Consider the following 20036-nt stretch of genomic DNA (forward strand, 5'->3'; position numbering starts at 1 on the left):
TCGTTTTTGATTTGCTCATCCCAGCTCAGTGCCATCCCCCACGGTGACTTGTTTGATTGTGGAGAACGTGTCTCACAGCTCACCCCTCAACTCTGCTTCTGTTACATTTTGAGGAGGAGGGAGTCAGCAGTTTACCTGGACAAGTTGAGGAGTGGAAAATTCAGGGGCAGATGGAGAGGGGGTAGAGAAAGCTGCTGTCTCCCTTTTGTCAAACGATCAGTGACGAGGGTGTGGGTCGTAGTGTGATATCGGAAAGGGTGTGGTAGAAACCCCATTGTGACACTGCTGTTCGGAGCTGTGCTGGGGCCTGGTCTCTGGGGTTCCTCACCCCCTGTCTGCCACTCTGCCCCCTCTCTCTGCAGGTAACCTGACATTCCCAGTGTCCAGCACATCCCCGCCTCCCACCACCCAGGGGCTCCCCATCACGGTGGAGTACAACATTGTGGACGGACTGACCCATTCCTTCAGCGATGCTGCGAGCGTTTCCGTGCCTGGGGGAAGTCCCTTGATCCGGGTTTTGGAACGGGCCCGGGATCTGTATCCCGATCGATTCAGGTATGGCCTACTGTGAAGGAGATGATCGCCTGACCTGGGGGTCAGTTCATTAGATACACTCAGGAGGGAGCTGGACATGACCCTTGTGGCTAAACGGACCAAGGGGTTGAGAGAGAGAGAGAGAGAGAGAGCAGGAACGGGATACTGAGATTGTATGATCCACCGTGATTGTACTGAATGTTGCTCGAGGCTCAAAGGGCCGAATGGCCTCCTCCTACACCTCTTGCCTATGTTTCCATGGTTGCTGTTTCTGATTGCCAGCCTGAATGATGCCTCATTTTCTGTTCAAAGCTTCAGTATCACACAGAATCTGTGGGGCCCGTCTCTGACCACCGTCCAGGGTCTAACAGCATCCAGTCAGAACAGAACTTACTGGCAGCTCCTGAGTGGATCCAAACCACTGGATCAGGGTAAGAATTGACCATTACAAGGTCAGTAATGGCTGGAAAAACTCAGCAGGTCTGTCAGCAGCCGCAGAGAGGAATCAGAGTTAATGTCTCGGGTGCAGTGACCCTTCATCAAAACTGAACCAACAGCAGATAACTAACACAGCTGCAGGGAAGTACACAGTGGATCCAGTATCATTATTCTCTATACCCAGCTCCTGGAGCACTGTACTCTGCATTATTCTCTATACCCACCTCCTTCAGCACTGTACTCTACATTATTCTGTATACCCAGCTCCTGCAGCACTGTACTCTGCATTATTCTGTATACCCACCTCCTGCAGCACTGTACTCTACATTATTCTGTATACCCAGCTCCTGCAGCACTGTACTCTGCATTATTCTGTATACCCACCTCCTGCAGCACTGTACTCTGCATTATTCTGTATACCCACCTCCTGCAGCACTGTACTCTACATTATTCTGTATACCCAGCTCCTGCAGCACTGTACTCTGCATTATTCTGTATACCCACCTCCTGCAGCACTGTACTCTGCATTATTCTGTATACCCACCTCCTGCAGCACTGTACTCTACATTATTCTGTATACCCAGCTCCTGCAGCACTGTACTCTACATTATTCTGTATACCCAGCTCCTGCAGCACTGTACTCTGCATTATTCTCTATACCCACCTCCTATAGCACTGTACTCTGCATTATTCTGTATACCCACCTCCTGCAGCACTGTACTCTACATTATTCTGTATACCCAGCTCCTGCAGCACTGTACTCTGCATTATTCTGTATACCCACCTCCTGCAGCACTGTACTCTGCATTATTCTGTATACCCACCTCCTGCAGCACTGTACTCTACATTATTCTCTATACCCAGCTCCTGCAGCACTGTACTCTACATTATTCTCGATACCCAGCTCCTGCAGCACTGTACTCTGCATTATTCTCTATACCCACCTCCTACAGCACTGTACTCTGCATTATTCTCTATACCCACCTCCTGCAGCACTGTACTCTGCATTATACTGTATACCCACCTCCTGCAGCACTGTACTCTACATTATTCTCTATACCCACCTCCTGGAGCACTGTACTCTGCATTATTCTGTATACCCTGCTCCTGCAGCACTGTACTCTGCATTATTCTCTATACCCAGCTCCTGCAGCACTGTACTCTGCATTATTCTGTATACCCACCTCCTGCAGCACTGTACTCTGCATTATTCTGTATACCCAGCTCCTGCAGCACTGTACTCTGCATTATTCTGTATACCCACCTCCTGCAGCACTGTACTCTGCATTATTCTGTATACCCACCTCCTGCAGCACTGTACTCTGCATTATTCTCTATACCCACCTCCTGCAGCACTGTACTCAGCATTATTCTCTATACCCAGCTCCTGGAGCACTGTACTCAGCATTATTCTCTATACCCACCTCCTGCAGCACTGTACTCTACATTATTCTGTATACCCACCACCTGCAGCACTGTACTCTGCATTATTCTGTATACCCTGCTCCTGCAGCACTGTACTCTGCATTATTCTCTATACCCAGCTCCTGCAGCACTGTACTCTGCATTATTCTCTATACCCACCTCCTGAAGCACTGTACTCTGCATTATTCTGTATACCCACCTCCTGAAGCACTGTACTCTGCATTATTCTCTATACCCAGCTCCTGCAGCACTGTACTCTGCATTATTCTCTATACCCACCTCCTGCAGCACTGTACTCTACATTATTCTGTATACCCACCTCCTGAAGCACTGTACTCTGCATTATTCTGTATACCCACCTCCTGCAGCACTGGACTCTACATTATTCTGTATACCCACCTCCTGCAGCACTGTACTCTGCATTATTCTGTTTACCCAGCTCCTGCAGCACTGTACTCTACATTATTCTGTATACCCACCTCCTGCAGCACTGTACTCTGCATTATTCTCTATACCCAGCTCCTGCAGCACTGTACTCTACATTATTCTGTATACCCACCTCCTGCAGCACTGTACTCTGCATTATTCTGTATACCCAGCTCCTGCAGCACTGTACTCTGCATTATTCTGTATACCCACCTCCTGGAGCACTGTACTCTACATTATTCTGTATACCCAGCTCCTGCAGCACTGTACTCTGCATTATTCTGTATACCCACCTCCTGGAGCACTGTAGTCTACATTATTCTGTATACCCAGCTCCTGCAGCACTGTACTCTGCATTATTCTGTATACCCACCTCCTGCAGCACTGTACTCTGCATTATTCTGTATACCCAGCTCCTGCAGCACTGTACTCTGCATTATTCTCTATACCCAGCTCCTGCAGCACTGTACTCTGCATTATTCTGTATACCCACCTCCTGCAGCACTGTACTCTGCATTATTCTCTATACCCACCTCCTGCAGCACTGTACTCTGCATTATTCTCCATACCCAGCTCCTACAGCACTGTACTCTGCATTATTCTGTATACCCACCTCCTGCAGCACTGTACTCTGCATTATTCTGTATACTCACCTCCTGCAGCACTGTACTCTGCATTATTCTGTATACCCAGCTCTTGCAGCACTGTACTCTGCATTATTCTGTATACCCAGCTCCTGCAGCACTGTACTCTGCATTATTCTCTATACCCAGCTCCTGCAGCACTGTACTCTGCATTATTCTGTATACCCACCTCCTGCAGCACTGTACTCTGCATTATTCTCTATACCCAGCTCCTGCAGCACTGTACTCTGCATTATTCTCCATACCCAGCTCCTACAGCACTGTACTCTGCATTATTCTGTATACCCACCTCCTGCAGCACTGTACTCTGCATTATTCTGTATACTCACCTCCTGCAGCACTGTACTCTGCATTATTCTGTATACCCAGCTCTTGCAGCACTGTACTCTGCATTATTCTGTATACCCAGCTCCTGCAGCACTGTACTCTGCATTATTCTCTATACCCAGCTCCTGCAGCACTGTACTCTGCATTATTCTGTATACCCAGCTCCTGCAGCACTGTACTCTGCATTATTCTGTATACCCACCTCCTGCAGCACTGTACTCTGCATTATTCTCTATACCCACCTCCTGCAGCACTGTACTCTGCATTATTCTGTATACCCACCTCCTGCAGCACTGTACTCTGCATTATTCTGTATACCCAGCTCCTGCAGCACTGTACTCTGCATTATTCTGTATACCCAGCTCCTGCAGCACTGTACTCTGCATTATTCTGTATACCCAGATCCTGCAGCACTGTACTCTGCATTATTCTCTATACCCACCTCCTGCAGCATTGTACTCTGCATTATTCTGTATACCCAATTCCTGCAGCACTGTACTCTGCATTATTCTCTATACCCAGCTCTTGCAGCACTGTACTCTGCATTATTCTGTATACCCAGTTCCTGCAGCACTGTACTCTGCATTATTCTCTATACCCACCTCCTGCAGCACTGTACTCTGCATTATTCTGTATACCCAGCTCCTGCACCACTGTACTCTGCATTATTCTGTATACCCACCTCCTGCAGCACTGTACTCTGCATTATTCTCTATACCCACCTCCTGCAGCACTGTACACTGCATTATTCTGTATACCCAGCTCCTGCAGCACTGTACTCTGCATTATTCTGTATACCCAGCTCCTGCAGCACTGTACTCTACATTATTCTGTTTACCCAGCTCCTGCAGCACTGTACTCTGCACTATTCTCTATACCCAGCTCCTGCAGCACTGTACTCTGCATTATTCTCTATACCCACCTCCTGCAGCACTGTACTCTGCATTATTCTCTATACCCACCTCCTGCAGCACTGTACTCTGCATTATTCTCTATACCCACCTCCTGCAGCACTGTACTCTGCATTATTCTGTATACCCAGCTCCTGCAGCACTGTACTCTGCATTATTCTGTATACCCAGCTCCTGCAGCACTGTACTCTACATTATTCTCTATACCCACCTCCTTCAGCACTGTACTCTACATTATTCTATATACCCAGCTCCTGCAGCACTGTACTCTGCATTATTCTGTATACCCAAATCCTGCAGCACTGTACTCTGCATTATTCTGTATACCCACCTCCTGCAGCACTGTACTCTGCATTATTCTGTATACCCAGATCCTGCAGCACTGTACTCTGCATTATTCTGTATACCCAGCTCCTGCAGCACTGTACTCTGCATTATTCTCTATACCCAGCTCCTGCAGCACTGTACTCTGCATTATTCTGTATACCCAGCTCCTGCAGCACTGTACTCTGCATTATTCTCTATACCCAGCTCTTGCAGCACTGTACTCTGCATTATTCTGTATACCCAGCTCCTGCAGCACTGTACTCTGCATTATTCTCTATACCCAGCTCCTGCAGCACTGTACTCTGCATTATTCTGTATACCCAGCTCTTGCAGCACTGTACTCTGCATTATTCTCTATACCCACCTCCTGAAGCACTGTACTCTACATTATTCTATATACCCAGCTCCTGAAGCACTGTACTCTACATTATTCTATATACCCAGCTCCTGCAGCACTGTACTCTGCATTATTCTCTATACCCACCTCCTGCAGCACTGTACTCTGCATTATTCTGTATACCCAGCTCCTGAAGCACTGTACTCTGCATTATTCTCTATACCCACCTCCTGCACCACTGTACTCTGCATTATTCTCTATACCCAGCTCCTGCAGCACTGTACTCTGCATTATTCTGTATACCCAGCTCCTGCAGAACTGTACTCTGCATTATTCTGTATACCCACCTCCTGCGGCACTGTACTCTGCATTATTCTCTATACCCACCTCCTGCAGCACTGCACTCTGCATTATTCTGTATACCCAGCTCCTGCAGCACTGTACTCTGCATTATTCTGTATACCCAGCTCCTGCAGCACTGTACTCTACATTATTCTGTATACCCAGCTCCTGCAGCACTGTACTCTGCATTATTCTCTATACCCAGCTCCTGCAGCACTGTACTCTGCATTATTCTGTATACCCACCTCCTGCAGCACTGTACTCTGCATTATTCTCTATACACACCTCCTGCAGCACTGTACTCTGCATTATTCTGTATACCCAGCTCCTGCAGCACTGTACTCTGCATTATTCTGTATACCCAGCTCCTGCAGCACTGTACTCTGCATTATTCTGTATACCCACCTCCTGCAGCACTGTAGTCTGCATTCTTCTGTATACCCAGCTCCTGCAGCACTGTACTCTGCATTATTCTGTATACCCAGCTCCTGCAGCACTGTACTCTTCATTATTCTCTATACCCCGCTCCTGCAGCACTGTACTCTGCATTATTCTGTATACCCAGCTCCTGCAGCACTGTACTCTGCATTATTCTGTATACCCAGCTCCTGCAGCACTGTACTCTGCATTATTCTCTATACCCACCTCCTGGAGCACTGTACTCTGCATTATTCTGTATACCCGCCTCCTGCAGCACTGTACTCTGCATTATTCTGTATACCCAGCTCCTGCAGCACTGTACTCTGCATTATTCTCTCTACCCAACTCCTGCAGCACTATCCTCTGCATTATTCTGTAAACCCACCTCCTGCAGCACTGTACTCTGCATTATTCTCTATACCCAACTCCTGTAGCACTGTACTCTGCATTATTCTGTAAGGCCACCTCCTGCAGCACTGTACTCTGCATTATTCTGTAAACCCAGCTCCTGCAGCACTGTACTCTGCATTATTCTCTATACCCAACTCCTGCAGCACTGTACTCTGCATTATTCTGTATACCCAACTCCTGCAGCACTGTACTCTGCATTATTCTATATACCCAGCTCCTGCAGCACTATACTCTGCATTATTCTCTATACCCACCTCCTGCAGCACTGTACTCTGCATTATTCTCTATACCCAACTCCTGCAGCACTGTACTCTGCATTATTCTGTAAACCCACCTCCTGCAGCACTGTACTCTGCATTATTCTCTGTACCCACCTCCTGCAGCACTGTACTCTGCATTATTCTGTTTACCCAGCTCCTGCAGCACTGTACTCTACATTATTCTCTCTACCCACCTCCTGCAGCACTGTACTCTGCATTATTCTGTATACCCAGCTCCTGCAGCACTGTACTCTGCATTATTCTCTATACCCACCTCCTGCAGCACTGTACTCTGCATTATTCTCTAAACCCACCTCCTGCAGCACTGTACTCTGCATTATTCTCTATACCCACCTCCTGCAGCACTGTACTCTGCATTATTCTGTATACCCACCTCCTGCAGCACTGTACTCTGCATTATTCTGTATACCCAGCTCCTGCAGCACTGTACTCTGCATTATTCTCTATACCCAACTCCTGCAGCACTGTACTCTGCATTATTCTGTATACCCAGCTCCTGCAGCACTGTACTCTGCATTATTCTATATACCCAGCTCTTGCAGCACTATACTCTGCATTATTCTCTATACCCACCTCCTGCAGCACTGTACTCTGCATTATTCTCTATACCCACCTCCTGCAGCACTGTACTCTGCATTATTCTGTAAACCCACCTCCTGCAGCACTGTACTCTGCATTATTCTCTATACCCACCTCCTGCAGCACTGTACTCTGCATTATTCTCTATACCCAGCTCCTGCAGCACTGTACTCTACATTATTCTCTCTACCCACCTCCTGCAGCACTGTACTCTGCATTATTCTGTATACCCAGCTCCGGCAGCACTGTACTCTGCGTTATTCTCTATACCCACCTCCTGCAGCACTGTACTCTGCATTATTCTGTAAACCCACCTCCTGCAGCACAGTACTCTGCATTATTCTCTATACCCACCTCCTGCAGCACTGTACTCTGCATTATTCTGTATACCCACCTCCTGCAGCACTGTACTCTGCATTATTCTGTATACCCACCTCCTGCAGCACTGTACTCTGCATTATTCTATATACCCAGCTCCTGCAGCACTATACTCTGCATTATTTTGTATACCCAGCTCCTGCAGCACTGTACTCTGCATTATTATGTATACCCACCTCCTGCAGCACTATACTCTGCATTATTTTGTATACCCAGCTCCTGCAGCACTGTACTCTACATTATTATGTATACCCACCTCCTGCAGCACTATACTCTGCATTATTTTGTATACCCAGCTCCTGCAGCACTGTACTCTACATTATTCTGTATACCCAGCTCCTGCAGCACTGTACTCTGCATTATTATGTATACCCACCTCCTGCAGCACTATACTCTGCATTATTTTGTATACCCAGCTCCTGCAGCACTGTACTCTACATTATTCTGTATACCCAGCTCCTGCAGCACTATACTCTGCATTATTTTGTATACCCAGCTCCTGCAGCACTGTACTCTACATTATTCTATATACCCAGCTCCTGCAGCACTATACTCTGCATTATTTTGTATACCCAGCTCCTGCAGCACTGTACTCTGCATTATTATGTATACCCACCTCCTGCAGCACTATACTCTGCATTATTTTGTATACCCAGCTCCTGCAGCACTGTACTCTGCATTATTATGTATACCCACCTCCTGCAGCACTGTACTCTGCATTATTCTGTATACCCAGCTCCTGCAGCACTGTACTCTGCATTATTCTGTATACCCAGCTCCTGCAGCACTGTACTCTGCATTATTCTCTATACCCAGCTCCTGCAGCACTATACTCTGCATTATTCTCTATACCCAGCTCCTGCAGCACTGTACTCTGCATTATTATGTATACCCACCTCCTGCAGCACTATACTCTGCATTATTTTGTATACCCAGCTCCTGCAGCACTGTACTCTGCATTATTATGTATACCCACCTCCTGCAGCACTGTACTCTGCATTATTCTGTATACCCAGCTCCTGCAGCACTGTACTCTGCATTATTTTGTATACCCAGCTCCTGCAGCACTGTACTCTACATTATTCTGTATACCCAGCTCCTGCAGCACTGTACTCTGCATTATTCTGTATACCCAGCTCCTGCAGCACTGTACTCTGCATTATTCTGTATACCCAGCTCCTGCAGCACTGTACTCTGCATTATTCTCTATACCCAGCTCCTGCAGCACTATACTCTGCATTATTCTCTATACCCAGCTCCTGCAGCACTGTACTCTGCATTATTCTGTTTACCCAGCTACTGCAGCACTGTACTCTGCATTATTCTGTAAACCCACCTCCTGCAGCACTGTACTCTGCATTATTCTGTATACCCAGCTCCTGCAGCACTGTACTCTGCATTATTCTCTATACCCACCTCCTGCAGCACTGTACTCTGCATTATTCTGTATACCCACCTCCTGCAGCACTGTACTCTGCATTATTCTGTAAACCCAGCTCCTGCAGCACTGTACTCTGCATTATTCTCTATACCCAACTCCTGCAGCACTGTACTCTGCATTATTCTGTATACCCAACTCCTGCAGCACTGTACTCTGCATTATTCTATATACCCAGCTCCTGCAGCACTATACTCTGCATTATTCTCTATACCCACCTCCTGCAGCACTGTACTCTGCATTATTCTCTATACCCACCTCCTGCAGCACTGTACTCTGCATTATTCTGTAAACCCACCTCCTGCAGCACTGTACTCTGCATTATTCTCTATACCCACCTCCTGCAGCACTGTACTCTGCATTATTCTGTATATTCAGCTCCTGCAGCACTGTACTCTACATTATTCTCTCTACCCACCTCCTGCAGCACTGTACTCTGCATTATTCTCTATACCCACCTCCTGCAGCACTATACTCTGCATTATTCTGTATACCCAGCTCCTGCAGCACTGTACTCTGCATTATTCTCTATACCCACCTCCTGCAGCACTGTACTCTGCATTATTCTGTAAACCCACCTCCTGCAGCACTGTACTCTGCATTATTCTCTATACCCACCTCCTGCAGCACTGTACTCTGCATTATTCTGTATACCCACCTCCTGCAGTACTGTACTCTGCATTATTCTGTATACCCAGCTCCTGCAGCACTGTACTCTGCATTATTCTCTATACCCAACTCCTGCAGCACTGTACTCTGCATTATTCTGTATACCCAACTCCTGCAGCACTGTACTCTGCATTATTCTATATACCCAGCTCCTGCAGCACTATACTCTGCATTATTCTCTATACCCACCTCCTGCAGCACTGTACTCTGCATTATTCTCTATACCCACCTCCTGCAGCACTGTACTCTGCATTATTCTGTAAACCCACCTCCTGCAGCACTGTACTCTGCATTATTCTCTATACCCACCTCCTGCAGCACTGTACTCTGCATTATTCTCTATACCCAGCTCCTGCAGCACTGTACTCTACATTATTCTCTCTACCCACCTCCTGCAGCACTGTACTCTGCATTATTCTGTATACCCAGCTCCTGCAGCACTGTACTCTGCGTTATTCTCTATACCCACCTCCTGCAGCACTGTACTCTGCATTATTCTGTAAACCCACCTCCTGCAGCACTGTACTCTGCATTATTCTCTATACCCACCTCCTGCAGCACTGTACTCTGCATTATTATGTATACCCACCTCCTGCAGCACTATACTCTGCATTATTTTGTATACCCAGCTCCTGCAGCACTGTACTCTACATTATTATGTATACCCACCTCCTGCAGCACTATACTCTGCATTATTTTGTATACCCAGCTCCTGCAGCACTGTACTCTACATTATTCTGTATACCCACCTCCTGCAGAACTGTACTCTGCATTATTATGTATACCCACCTCCTGCAGCACTATACTCTGCATTATTTTGTATACCCAGCTCCTGCAGCACTGTACTCTACATTATTCTGTATACCCACCTCCTGCAGCACTATACTCTGCATTATTTTGTATACCCAGCTCCTGCAGCACTGTACTCTACATTATTCTATATACCCAGCTCCTGCAGCACTATACTTTGCATTATTTTGTATACCCAGCTCCTGCAGCACTGTACTCTGCATTATTATGTATACCCACCTCCTGCAGCACTATACTCTGCATTATTTTGTATACCCAGCTCCTGCAGCACTGTACTCTGCATTATTATGTATACCCACCTCCTGCAGCACTATACTCTGCATTATTTTGTATACCCAGCTCCTGCAGCACTGTACTCTACATTATTCTGTATACCCAGCTCCTGCAGGACTGTACTCTGCATTATTCTGTATACCCAGCTCCTGCAGCACTGTACTCTGCATTATTCTGTATACCCAGCTCCTGCAGCACTGTACTCTGCATTATTCTCTATACCCAGCTCCTGCAGCACTCTACTCTGCATTATTCTCTATACCCAGCTCCTGCAGCACTGTACTCTGCATTATTCTGTTTACCCAGCTACTGCAGCACTGTACTCTGCATTATTCTGTAAACCCACCTCCTGCAGCACTGTACTCTGCATTATTCTGTATACCCAGCTCCTGCAGCACTGTACTCTGCATTATTCTCTATACCCACCTCCTGCAGCACTGTACTCTGCATTATTCTGTATACCCACCTCCTGCAGCACTGTACTCTGCATTATTCTCTATACCCAGCTCCTGCAGCACTGTACTCTGCATAATTCTGTATACCCACCTCCTGCAGCACTGCACTCTGCATTATTCTCTATACCCACCTCCTGCAGCACTGTACTCTTCATGATTCTCTATACCCACCTCCTGCAGCACTGCACTCTGCATTATTCTGTATACCCAGCTCCTGCAGCACTGTACTCTACATTATTCTCTATACCCACCTCCTGCAGCACTGTACTCTGCATTATTCTCTATACCCAGCTCCTGCAGCACTGTACTCTGCATTATTCTGTATACCCACCTCCTGCAGCACTGTACTCTGCATTATTCTGTATACCCACCTCCTGCAGCACTGTACTCTGCATTATTCTGTATACCCACCTCCTGCAGCACTGTACTCTGCATTATTCTCTATACCCACCTCCTGCAGCACTGTACTCTGCATTATTCTGTATACCCAGCTCCTGCAGCACTGTACTCTGTATTATTCTCTATACCCAGCTCCTGCAGCACTGTACTCTACATTATTCTGTAAACCCAGCTCCTGCAGCACTGTACTCTGCATTATTCTCTATACCCAGCTCCTGCAGCACTGTACTGTACATTATTGTGTAAACCCAGCTCCTGCAGCACTGTACTCTGCATTATTCTGTATACCCAGCTCCTGCAGCACTGTACTCTGCATTATTCTCTATACCCAGCTCCTGCAGCACTGTAGTCTGCATTATTCTGTATACCCACCTCCTGCAGCACTGTACTCTGCATTATTCTGTTTCCCCACCTCCTGCAGCACTGTACTCTGCATTATTCTCTATACCCAGCTCCTGCAGCACTGTACTCTGCATTATTCTGTATACCCAGCTCCTGCAGCACTGTACTCTGCATTATTCTCTATACCCACCTCCTGCAGCACTGTACTCTGCATTATTCTCTATACCCACCTCCTGCAGCACTGTACTCTGCATTATTCTGTATACCCAGCTCCTGCAGCACTGTACTCTGCATTATTCTGTATACCCACCTCCTGCAGCACTGTACTCTACATTATTCTGTAAACCCACCTCCTGCAGCACTATACTCTGCATTATTCTGTATACCCACCTCCTGCAGCACTGTACTCTGCATTATTTTGTATACCCAGCTCCTGCAGCACTGTACTCTGCATTATTGTGTGTACCCAGCTCCTGCAGCACTGTACTCTGCATTATTCTCTATACCCAGCTCCTGCAGCACTGTACTCTGCATTATTCTGTATACCCAGCTCCTGCAGCACTGTACTCTGCATTATTTTGTATACCCAGCTCCTGCAGCACTGTACTCTGCATTATTGTGTGTACCCAGCTCCTGCAGCACTGTACTCTGCATTATTTTGTATACCCACCTCCTGCAGCACTATACTCTGCATTATTCTGTATACCCACCTCCTGCAGCACTGTACTCTGCATTATTTTGTATACCCAGCTCCTGCAGCACTATACTCTGCATTATTCTGTATACCCACCTCCTGCAGCACTGTACTCTGCATTATTTTGTATACCCAGCTCCTGCAGCACTGTACTCTGCATTATTGTGTGTACCCAGCTCCTGCAGCACTGTACTCTGCATTATTCTTCGTGAAACCATTTTCGATTGAAGGGCTTTTGCCCGAAATGTCGATTTTCCTGCCCCTCGGATGCTGCCTGACCTGCTGTGCTTTTCCAGCACCACTCTAATCTAGACTCTGGTTTCCAGCATCTGCAGTCCGTGTTTTTACCTCATATGACTCCAGACCCACAGCAATGTGATTAACTCTTAACTGCTGTCTGGGATGGACAAGAATTTCTGGTCCAGCCAACAGCACTCTGATCCCATCAATACATTTTTAAAAATCCAATAACTAAACTCTTAGAACACTCTTATAACACTATACCCTGGAGTATTCATTCATTGACATAACTCCTGCACAATTGTACATAAGGTTGTAACTCTCTCTCTCCGCACCCGTTCCCCAACCTTTCTCTCTCTCTCTCTCTCTTTACTTCCCCGCCTCTCTCTGTCTCTCCCTTCTCCAATCTTTCTCTCTCACTCCCCTCCCCAGTCTCTCTCTCTCCCCATCTCTGTCCCCATCTCACTCTCTCTCTATCTGTGACTCTCCATTTGTCGACTGTGGGTGGCACAGTGGTTAGCACTGCTGCCTTACAGCGCCACAGACCCAGGTTCAATTCCCACCTCAGGTGACTGACTGTGTGGAGTTTGTACATTCTCGGCGTGGGTTTCCTCCGGGTTCCAGTTTTCTCCCACAGTCCAAAAATGTGCAGGGTAGGTGAATTGGTCACGCTAAATTGCCTGTAGTGTTAGGTGTAGGGGAATGGGTCTCGGTGGGTTGCGCTTCGGAGGGTCGGTGTGGACTTGTTGGGCCGAAGGGCCTGTTTCCACACTGTAAGTAATCTAATAAAAAAAACTCGTACACGAGAGGTTGTAACTCTCTCTCACACACACCTCCCCACCCTCTCCCCCCTGTTCCGAACCCAGTTGCTGGGTGTTGAGGAAGGGCCCTGAGATTGTTTATTACTTTGCCTTGCCAGGTATCGGTGATTACAAGCCCAAAGAAGGGGAGCAAATCTTTGCAAAATACAGCCACTACTGATAAGGAACTGAGTGCGATTCAGGAAGGGAAATCGAGAACAATGGAACGCAAGGAAGGAATCTTCTCCTTCTCCCATGATGCTGCCCTCCAGTACCATCCCAGTATGCCTCCTGCTTATTCGGAAATCACCTACCCCTTTCTCCTCACACAGAAGGCGTTCTGCTTTGAACTTGGGAGTCTCTCAAACTAACTTAAAGATGCTGTCTGTATCACCTCTCTGACTGATTAATACTGAGCTCACACCATTCTCTCTTTGTAGCTTTGGTTCTGCATTGTGTCTCCCCTCTCCATGCATCAGCACATCGAAACCCCCGTTACCCCATTTCCAACTCGACAGCAGTTTCCATTCTCTGATCATCCTCCCCACCACCAGGTCATTCACAGACTTCCAGGGAAATACAACATGCAATGTCTTCCTGTCTGTCTGTGCACCCCATCCCTATCTCTGTAACCCCTGCCAGCTCCCCCCTATCTCTGTAACCCTCTCCAGCCCCTACACCCTCTCCCTATCTCTGTACCCCCTCCAGTCCCTACACCCCCTCCCTATCTCTGTAACCCTCTCCAGCCCCTACACCCCCTCCCTATCTCTGTAACCCTCTCCAGCCCCTACACCCCCTCCCTATCTCTGTAACTTCCACCAGCCCCTACACCCCCTCCCTATCTCTGTAACCCCCTCCAGCCCCTACACCCCCTCCCTATCTCTGTAACCTCCTCCAGCCCCTACACCCCCTCCCTATCTCTGTAACCCCCTCCAGCCCCTACACCCCCTCCCTATCTCTGAAACCCCCTTCAGCCCCTACACCCCCTCCTTATCTCTGTAACCCCCTGCAGCCCCTACACCCCCTCCCTATCTCTGAAAGCCCCCTCCAGCCCCTACACCCCCTCCAGCCCCTACACCCCCTCCCTATTTTTGTAGCCCCGTCCAGCCCCTACACCCCCTCTCTATTTCTGTAACCCCCTCCAGCCCCTAAACCCTCTCCCTAACTCTGTTACACCCTCCAGCCCCTACACCCCCTCCCTATCTCTGTAACCCCCTCCAGCCCCTACACCCCCCTCCCTATCTCTGTAACCCCCTCCAGCCCCTACACCCCCTCCAGCCCCTACACCCCCTCCCTATCTCTGTAACCCCCCCAGCCCCTACACCCCCTCCCTATCTCTGTAACCCCCTCCAGCCCCTACACCCCCTCCCTATCTCTGTAACCCCCTCCAGCCCCTACACCCCCCTCCCTATCTCTGTAACCCCCTCCAGCCCCTACACCCCCTCCAGCCCCTACACCCCCTCCCTATCACTGTAACCGCCCCAGCCCCGGACTCTCCAGTGTCCCCTGATTCCCACTGCTCTGCCAGTGCAGCCCGTGAGTTCAGGAAATCCCACCCTACACCCTTCTGACCCTCCTCACTTCTCCCCCGTTTTAGAATTCCATTTAAAACTAACTCAAGGAAAGTTCCAGTCCTGACACTCTCTCCCTAGTGAGGCGGGTCTGCAGCTGCTGATGTTATAATCTGTGATACTTCCTTCATTTGAAGCTTTTTACCATGATTGCTATCCTCGCTGGTGAATAATTGTCACGTTTTCGAGGTTCCCACATTCCCTCTCAATATCCAGCTTCAGGGAAAAAAATTATCCATTGTGGTGTTCCTAAATGTTGACCACTTTTCTTATCTTCTCTATCAAATAAAAACCAGATTGACTGGAGTGGCCTCTCATTTGGAATATTAACTACACAAGAGTCTACAGAAACCTTCCCTCAAATTGAAATAGTCAGGGCAGAAATTAAAAAAAAGGGTTTGGGATTGACCCCCTCAGGTTTGATCCTTCTCCCACCCCATAGACTCCCGACAGTGCAGATGGAGGCCATTTGGCCCATCGGTCAAGGCCAACCCTCCAAAGATCATCCTGCAGACAGCCACATCAGCCTTCGAAAACCTGTTTACTCTTTGCTTCAAAGACAACCCCTCTATGTCGGGGATCATCGCTGTGTCTCGGGGTTGTAGCTGCTGTTCGAATCAGTCCGGGAAAGATTGGCTCCATCCCTACATGACTGACATATGAGGAAAGACTAGATGGACTGGGCTTGTACTGGCTGGAATTTAGAGGAATGACAGGAAGGATCTCGTGGAAAGATATAAAATCCTGATGGGAATGGTCAGGTCAGATACAGGAAGGACATTCCCGATTTTGGGCAAGTTCAGAATTGGGAGGCAGAGTCTAAGAATCAGGGATAAGCCATTCCGGACTGAGATGAGGGAGAATTTCTGCACTCAGAGTTGGGAACCTGTGGAAATCTCTCCCACAGGAAGCTGTTGGGGGCCAGTTCCTATGCGCTCCTTTATGGGTCTATGCACTGAGTATTGGAGTTGGGAGGTCATGTTGCGGCTCTACAGGACATTGGTTCGGCCACTTTTGGAATGTTGTGTGCAGTTCTGGTCTCCTTCCTATCTGAAGGATGTTGTGAAACTTGAAAGGTTTCAGAAAAGATTTACAAGGATGTTGCCAGGGTTGGAGGGTTTGAGCTCCAGGGAGAGGCTGAACAGGCTGGGGCTGTTTTCCCTGGAGCGTTGGAGGCTGAGGGGTGACCGTATAGAGGTTTATAAAATCATGAGGGGCATGGATAGGGTAAACAGACAAGGTCTATTCCCTGGGGTGGGGGAGTCCAGAACTAGATGGGCATAGGTTTAGGGTGAGAGGGGAAAGATTTAAACTGGACCTAAGAGGCAAATTTTTCACGCAGAGGGTGGGTTGAGAGGGATACGGGCCGGGTGCTGGCAGGTGGGACTAGATTGGGTTGGCGTACCTGGACAAGTTGGGCTGAACGGTCTGTTTCTGTGCTGTACATCTCAATGACTCTAAATGTTCAAGAGGGAACTGGACAAGTGGCTAAAGGGGTGTGAGGAGAGGGTGGGAATGGGATCCTGAGATGACATGATCAGCCATGATCGTATTGAAAGATGGTGCAGGCTCGAAGGGCCGAATGGCCTCCTCCTGCAGCCATTGTCTGTCTCCTCATTCAAAAGTTTGCAATGGGAAGCGTTCTGGAAAAGAGAGTTGTATGTGTTCGACACAGTGTGACCTGAGAAATCACAATAAATCCATAACTAATGAGCTCTGTTAATGAGAAAGCAAGAGGAATTCTCTCACACACACACACACTACAAAGAGAGTTTGTCTCCAATCTATTGTCTGCAGGACAATCCCAAAGTGGGAGATCAAAGAACACCTTCCACTCTGAGAGTTGTGAGGGCAGGCACTGTGAGGATTTTATCCCCAAACCCTGCACTTCCCAGGACCAATCCACCCTGACCTGGAGAGTCAGTCCTGAGGGAGTGCAGTGCTGTCAGAGGGTCAGTGCTGAGGGACTGCCACACTGTCAGACCGACAGTGCTGAGGGAGTGCCGCACTGTCGGAGGGTCAGTGCTGAGGGAGGACTGCACTGTCGGAGGGTCAGTGCTGAGGGAGTGTGCACTTTCAGAGGGTCAGTGCTGAGGGAGTGGGCACTGTCGGAGGGTCAGAGCTGAGGGAGTGGGCACTGTCAGAGGGTCAGTGCTGAGGAAGGACTGCACTGTCGGAGGGTCAGTGCTGAGGGAGTGCCGCACTGTCAGAGGGTCAGTGCTGAGGGAGTGGGCACTGTGGGAGGGTCAGAGCTGAGGGAGTGCCACACTGTCAGACGGTCAGTGCTGAGGGAGTGCCGCACTGTCGGAGGGTCACTGCTGAGGGAGTGGGCACTGTCAGAGGGTCAGTGCTGAGGGAGTGGGCACTGTCGGAGGGTCAGTGCTGAGGGAACGCCGCATTGTCAGAGGGTCAGAGCTGAGGGAGTGCCACACTGTCAGACGGTCAGTGCTGAGGGAGTGGGCACTGTCGGAGGGTCAGTGCTGAGGGAGTGCCGCATTGTCAGAGGGTCAGAGCTGAGGGAGTGGGCACTGTGGGAGGGTCAGAGCTGAGGGAGTGCCACACTGTCAGACGGTCAGTGCTGAGGGAGTGCCGCACTGTCGGAGGATCACTGCTGAGGGAGTGCCGCATTGTCAGAGGGTCAGAGCTGAGGGAGTGCCACACTGTCAGACGGTCAGTGCTGAGGGAGTGCCGCACTGTCGGAGGGTCAGTGCTGAGGTAGTGCCGCACTGTCGGAGGGTCAGTGCTGAGGGAGTGTCGCACTGTCGGATGGTCAGTGCTGAGGGAGTGCCGCACTGTCGGAGGGTCAGTGCTGAGGGAGTGGGCACTGTCGGAGGGTCAGTGCTGAGGGAGTGCCGCACTGTCGGAGGGTCAGTGCTGAGGGAGTGCCGCATTGTCAGAGGGTCAGTGCTGAGGGAGTGCCACACTGTCAGACGGTCAGTGCTGAGGGAGTGCCGCACTGTCGGAGGGTCAGTGCTGAGGGAGTGCCGCACTGTCGGATGGTCAGTGCTGAGGGAGGGCTGCACTGTTGGAGGGTCAGTGCTGAGGGAGTGCCGCACCGTTGGAGGGTCAGTGCTGAGGGAGTGCCGCACTGTCGGAGGGTCAGTGCTGAGCTGTACAATAAACTGATTCCTGCTGTGCCCTTCGAGTTGGGTGTTAAATTCTCACGCATGTTTCTGGGAGGTCAAGGGAGTTTCTCGCTGCAGTCCCAAGTCCACTGCTGTCTGTCCTTCACCTCAGGTACCTGTCAGAGTCCAGCACTAGGATTGGGATCTTGCTGTGCACCAATGGACTTCCTCAACTCCTCCATCCACATGACTCCAGTTTAAATAAAGCCCTTTATCTGTACCACTGAATGATGGCCTGTGGTGGTGACAGGCACCATGGAAATGAAAATGTACCCTGCTCATTTTCCCTTTGTGTGCTTGTTTTGGATTCTCTTATTCCCTCTTTCTGTCCCTCTAACTGTCTGTGTGTGTGGACTTCTGTGTGTGTCACCATGTGTGTGTGTGTGTGTGTGACTGTGTGTGTGTGTGTGTGTGTGTGTGACTCCATGTGTGTGTGTGTGTGTGTGTGTGTGTGTGTGTGAGACTCCATGTGTGTGTGTGTGTGTGTGTGTGTGTGTCTCTCTCCCTCTCTCTCTCTTTGCCCTTTCTCTCCCTATCACCTTTTCTGTGGTCTGTCACTCCATCTCCCTCTGTCTGTCCCTGTTTCTGTCTCTCTCTGTATTTCTGTGTCTCCTCCTGTCTCTCTCTCTCTCTCTGTCTTTGTTTCTCTCTGGATTAGTGGTGCTGGCAGAGCACAGCAGTTCAGGCAGCATGCAAGGAGCAACGAAATCGACGTTTCTGGCAAAAGCCCTTTATTCCTGATGAAGGGCTTTTGCCCGAAACGTCGATTTCGCTGCTCCTCGGATGCTGCCTGAACTGCTGTGCTCTGCCAGCATCACTAATCCAGAATCTGGTTTCCAGCATCTGCAGTCATTGTTTTTATCTCTTTGTTTGTGTCTGCCTGTGTCTCTCTCTGCCTCTCTCTCCATTCCTCTCTCTTTGTCTCTTTTTCACTCTCTCGCCCTCTTTGTCTCTCTCTCTCTCTCCCTCTCTCTCTCTCTCACTATCTCTTTCTCCCTGACACCTTTCTGTCTGTCCTATTCTGTGAGTGCCTCTCCCTCTGACTCTATTTCTGCCTGTCTCTCATTCTCTTCATTTTTGTCTCTCTCTCTCTCTCTGTCCCCCAATCTGTCTCTCTCTCTTTCTCTCTCTCTCTTTATCCCCCTCTTTGTCTGTCCACCTTGCCGTCTGTCCATTGGTCTCAATCCAGCTCTCAGTCTCTTGCTCTCTGTCCACTTACTCCCTGTCTGATTCTGTGAAATTGTCCCTCAGTCTCTCTCTTTCTCTGTCTCTTTCATTCTCTCTCTCTATATCTCTCTCTCTCTCTCCCTCTTGCTCTTTCTCCTTAATCCATCCTCAACAGTAATGGAAGGGAATGATTCCTGCAGTTTGAAGGTCATGATCCCGAATGATGGATGGATTGACCTCGCACTGGTGATGGTCATTGAGAATCCGAGGGGG

General features: G+C 48.9%; 1 protein-coding gene across 1 annotated transcript in view; it reads left to right on the forward strand.

The window, feature by feature from the left end:
* LOC140458823 (transcobalamin-1-like) overlaps positions 1-15761 on the forward strand; it is a 40089-nt gene extending 24328 nt beyond the window's left edge. Inside the window, exons 7-9 of the mRNA XM_072553477.1 lie at positions 363-555; positions 847-965; positions 14020-15761. Of these exons, the coding sequence (XP_072409578.1) occupies positions 363-555; positions 847-965; positions 14020-14081 (374 nt within the window). The 3' untranslated portion in view covers positions 14082-15761. The remainder of the gene's footprint in view (positions 1-362; positions 556-846; positions 966-14019) is intronic.
* The last annotated feature ends 4275 nt before the right edge of the window (positions 15762-20036 follow it).

This window comes from Chiloscyllium punctatum, chromosome 34 (assembly GCF_047496795.1).
Source record: "Chiloscyllium punctatum isolate Juve2018m chromosome 34, sChiPun1.3, whole genome shotgun sequence".
NCBI lineage: Eukaryota > Metazoa > Chordata > Chondrichthyes > Orectolobiformes > Hemiscylliidae > Chiloscyllium > Chiloscyllium punctatum.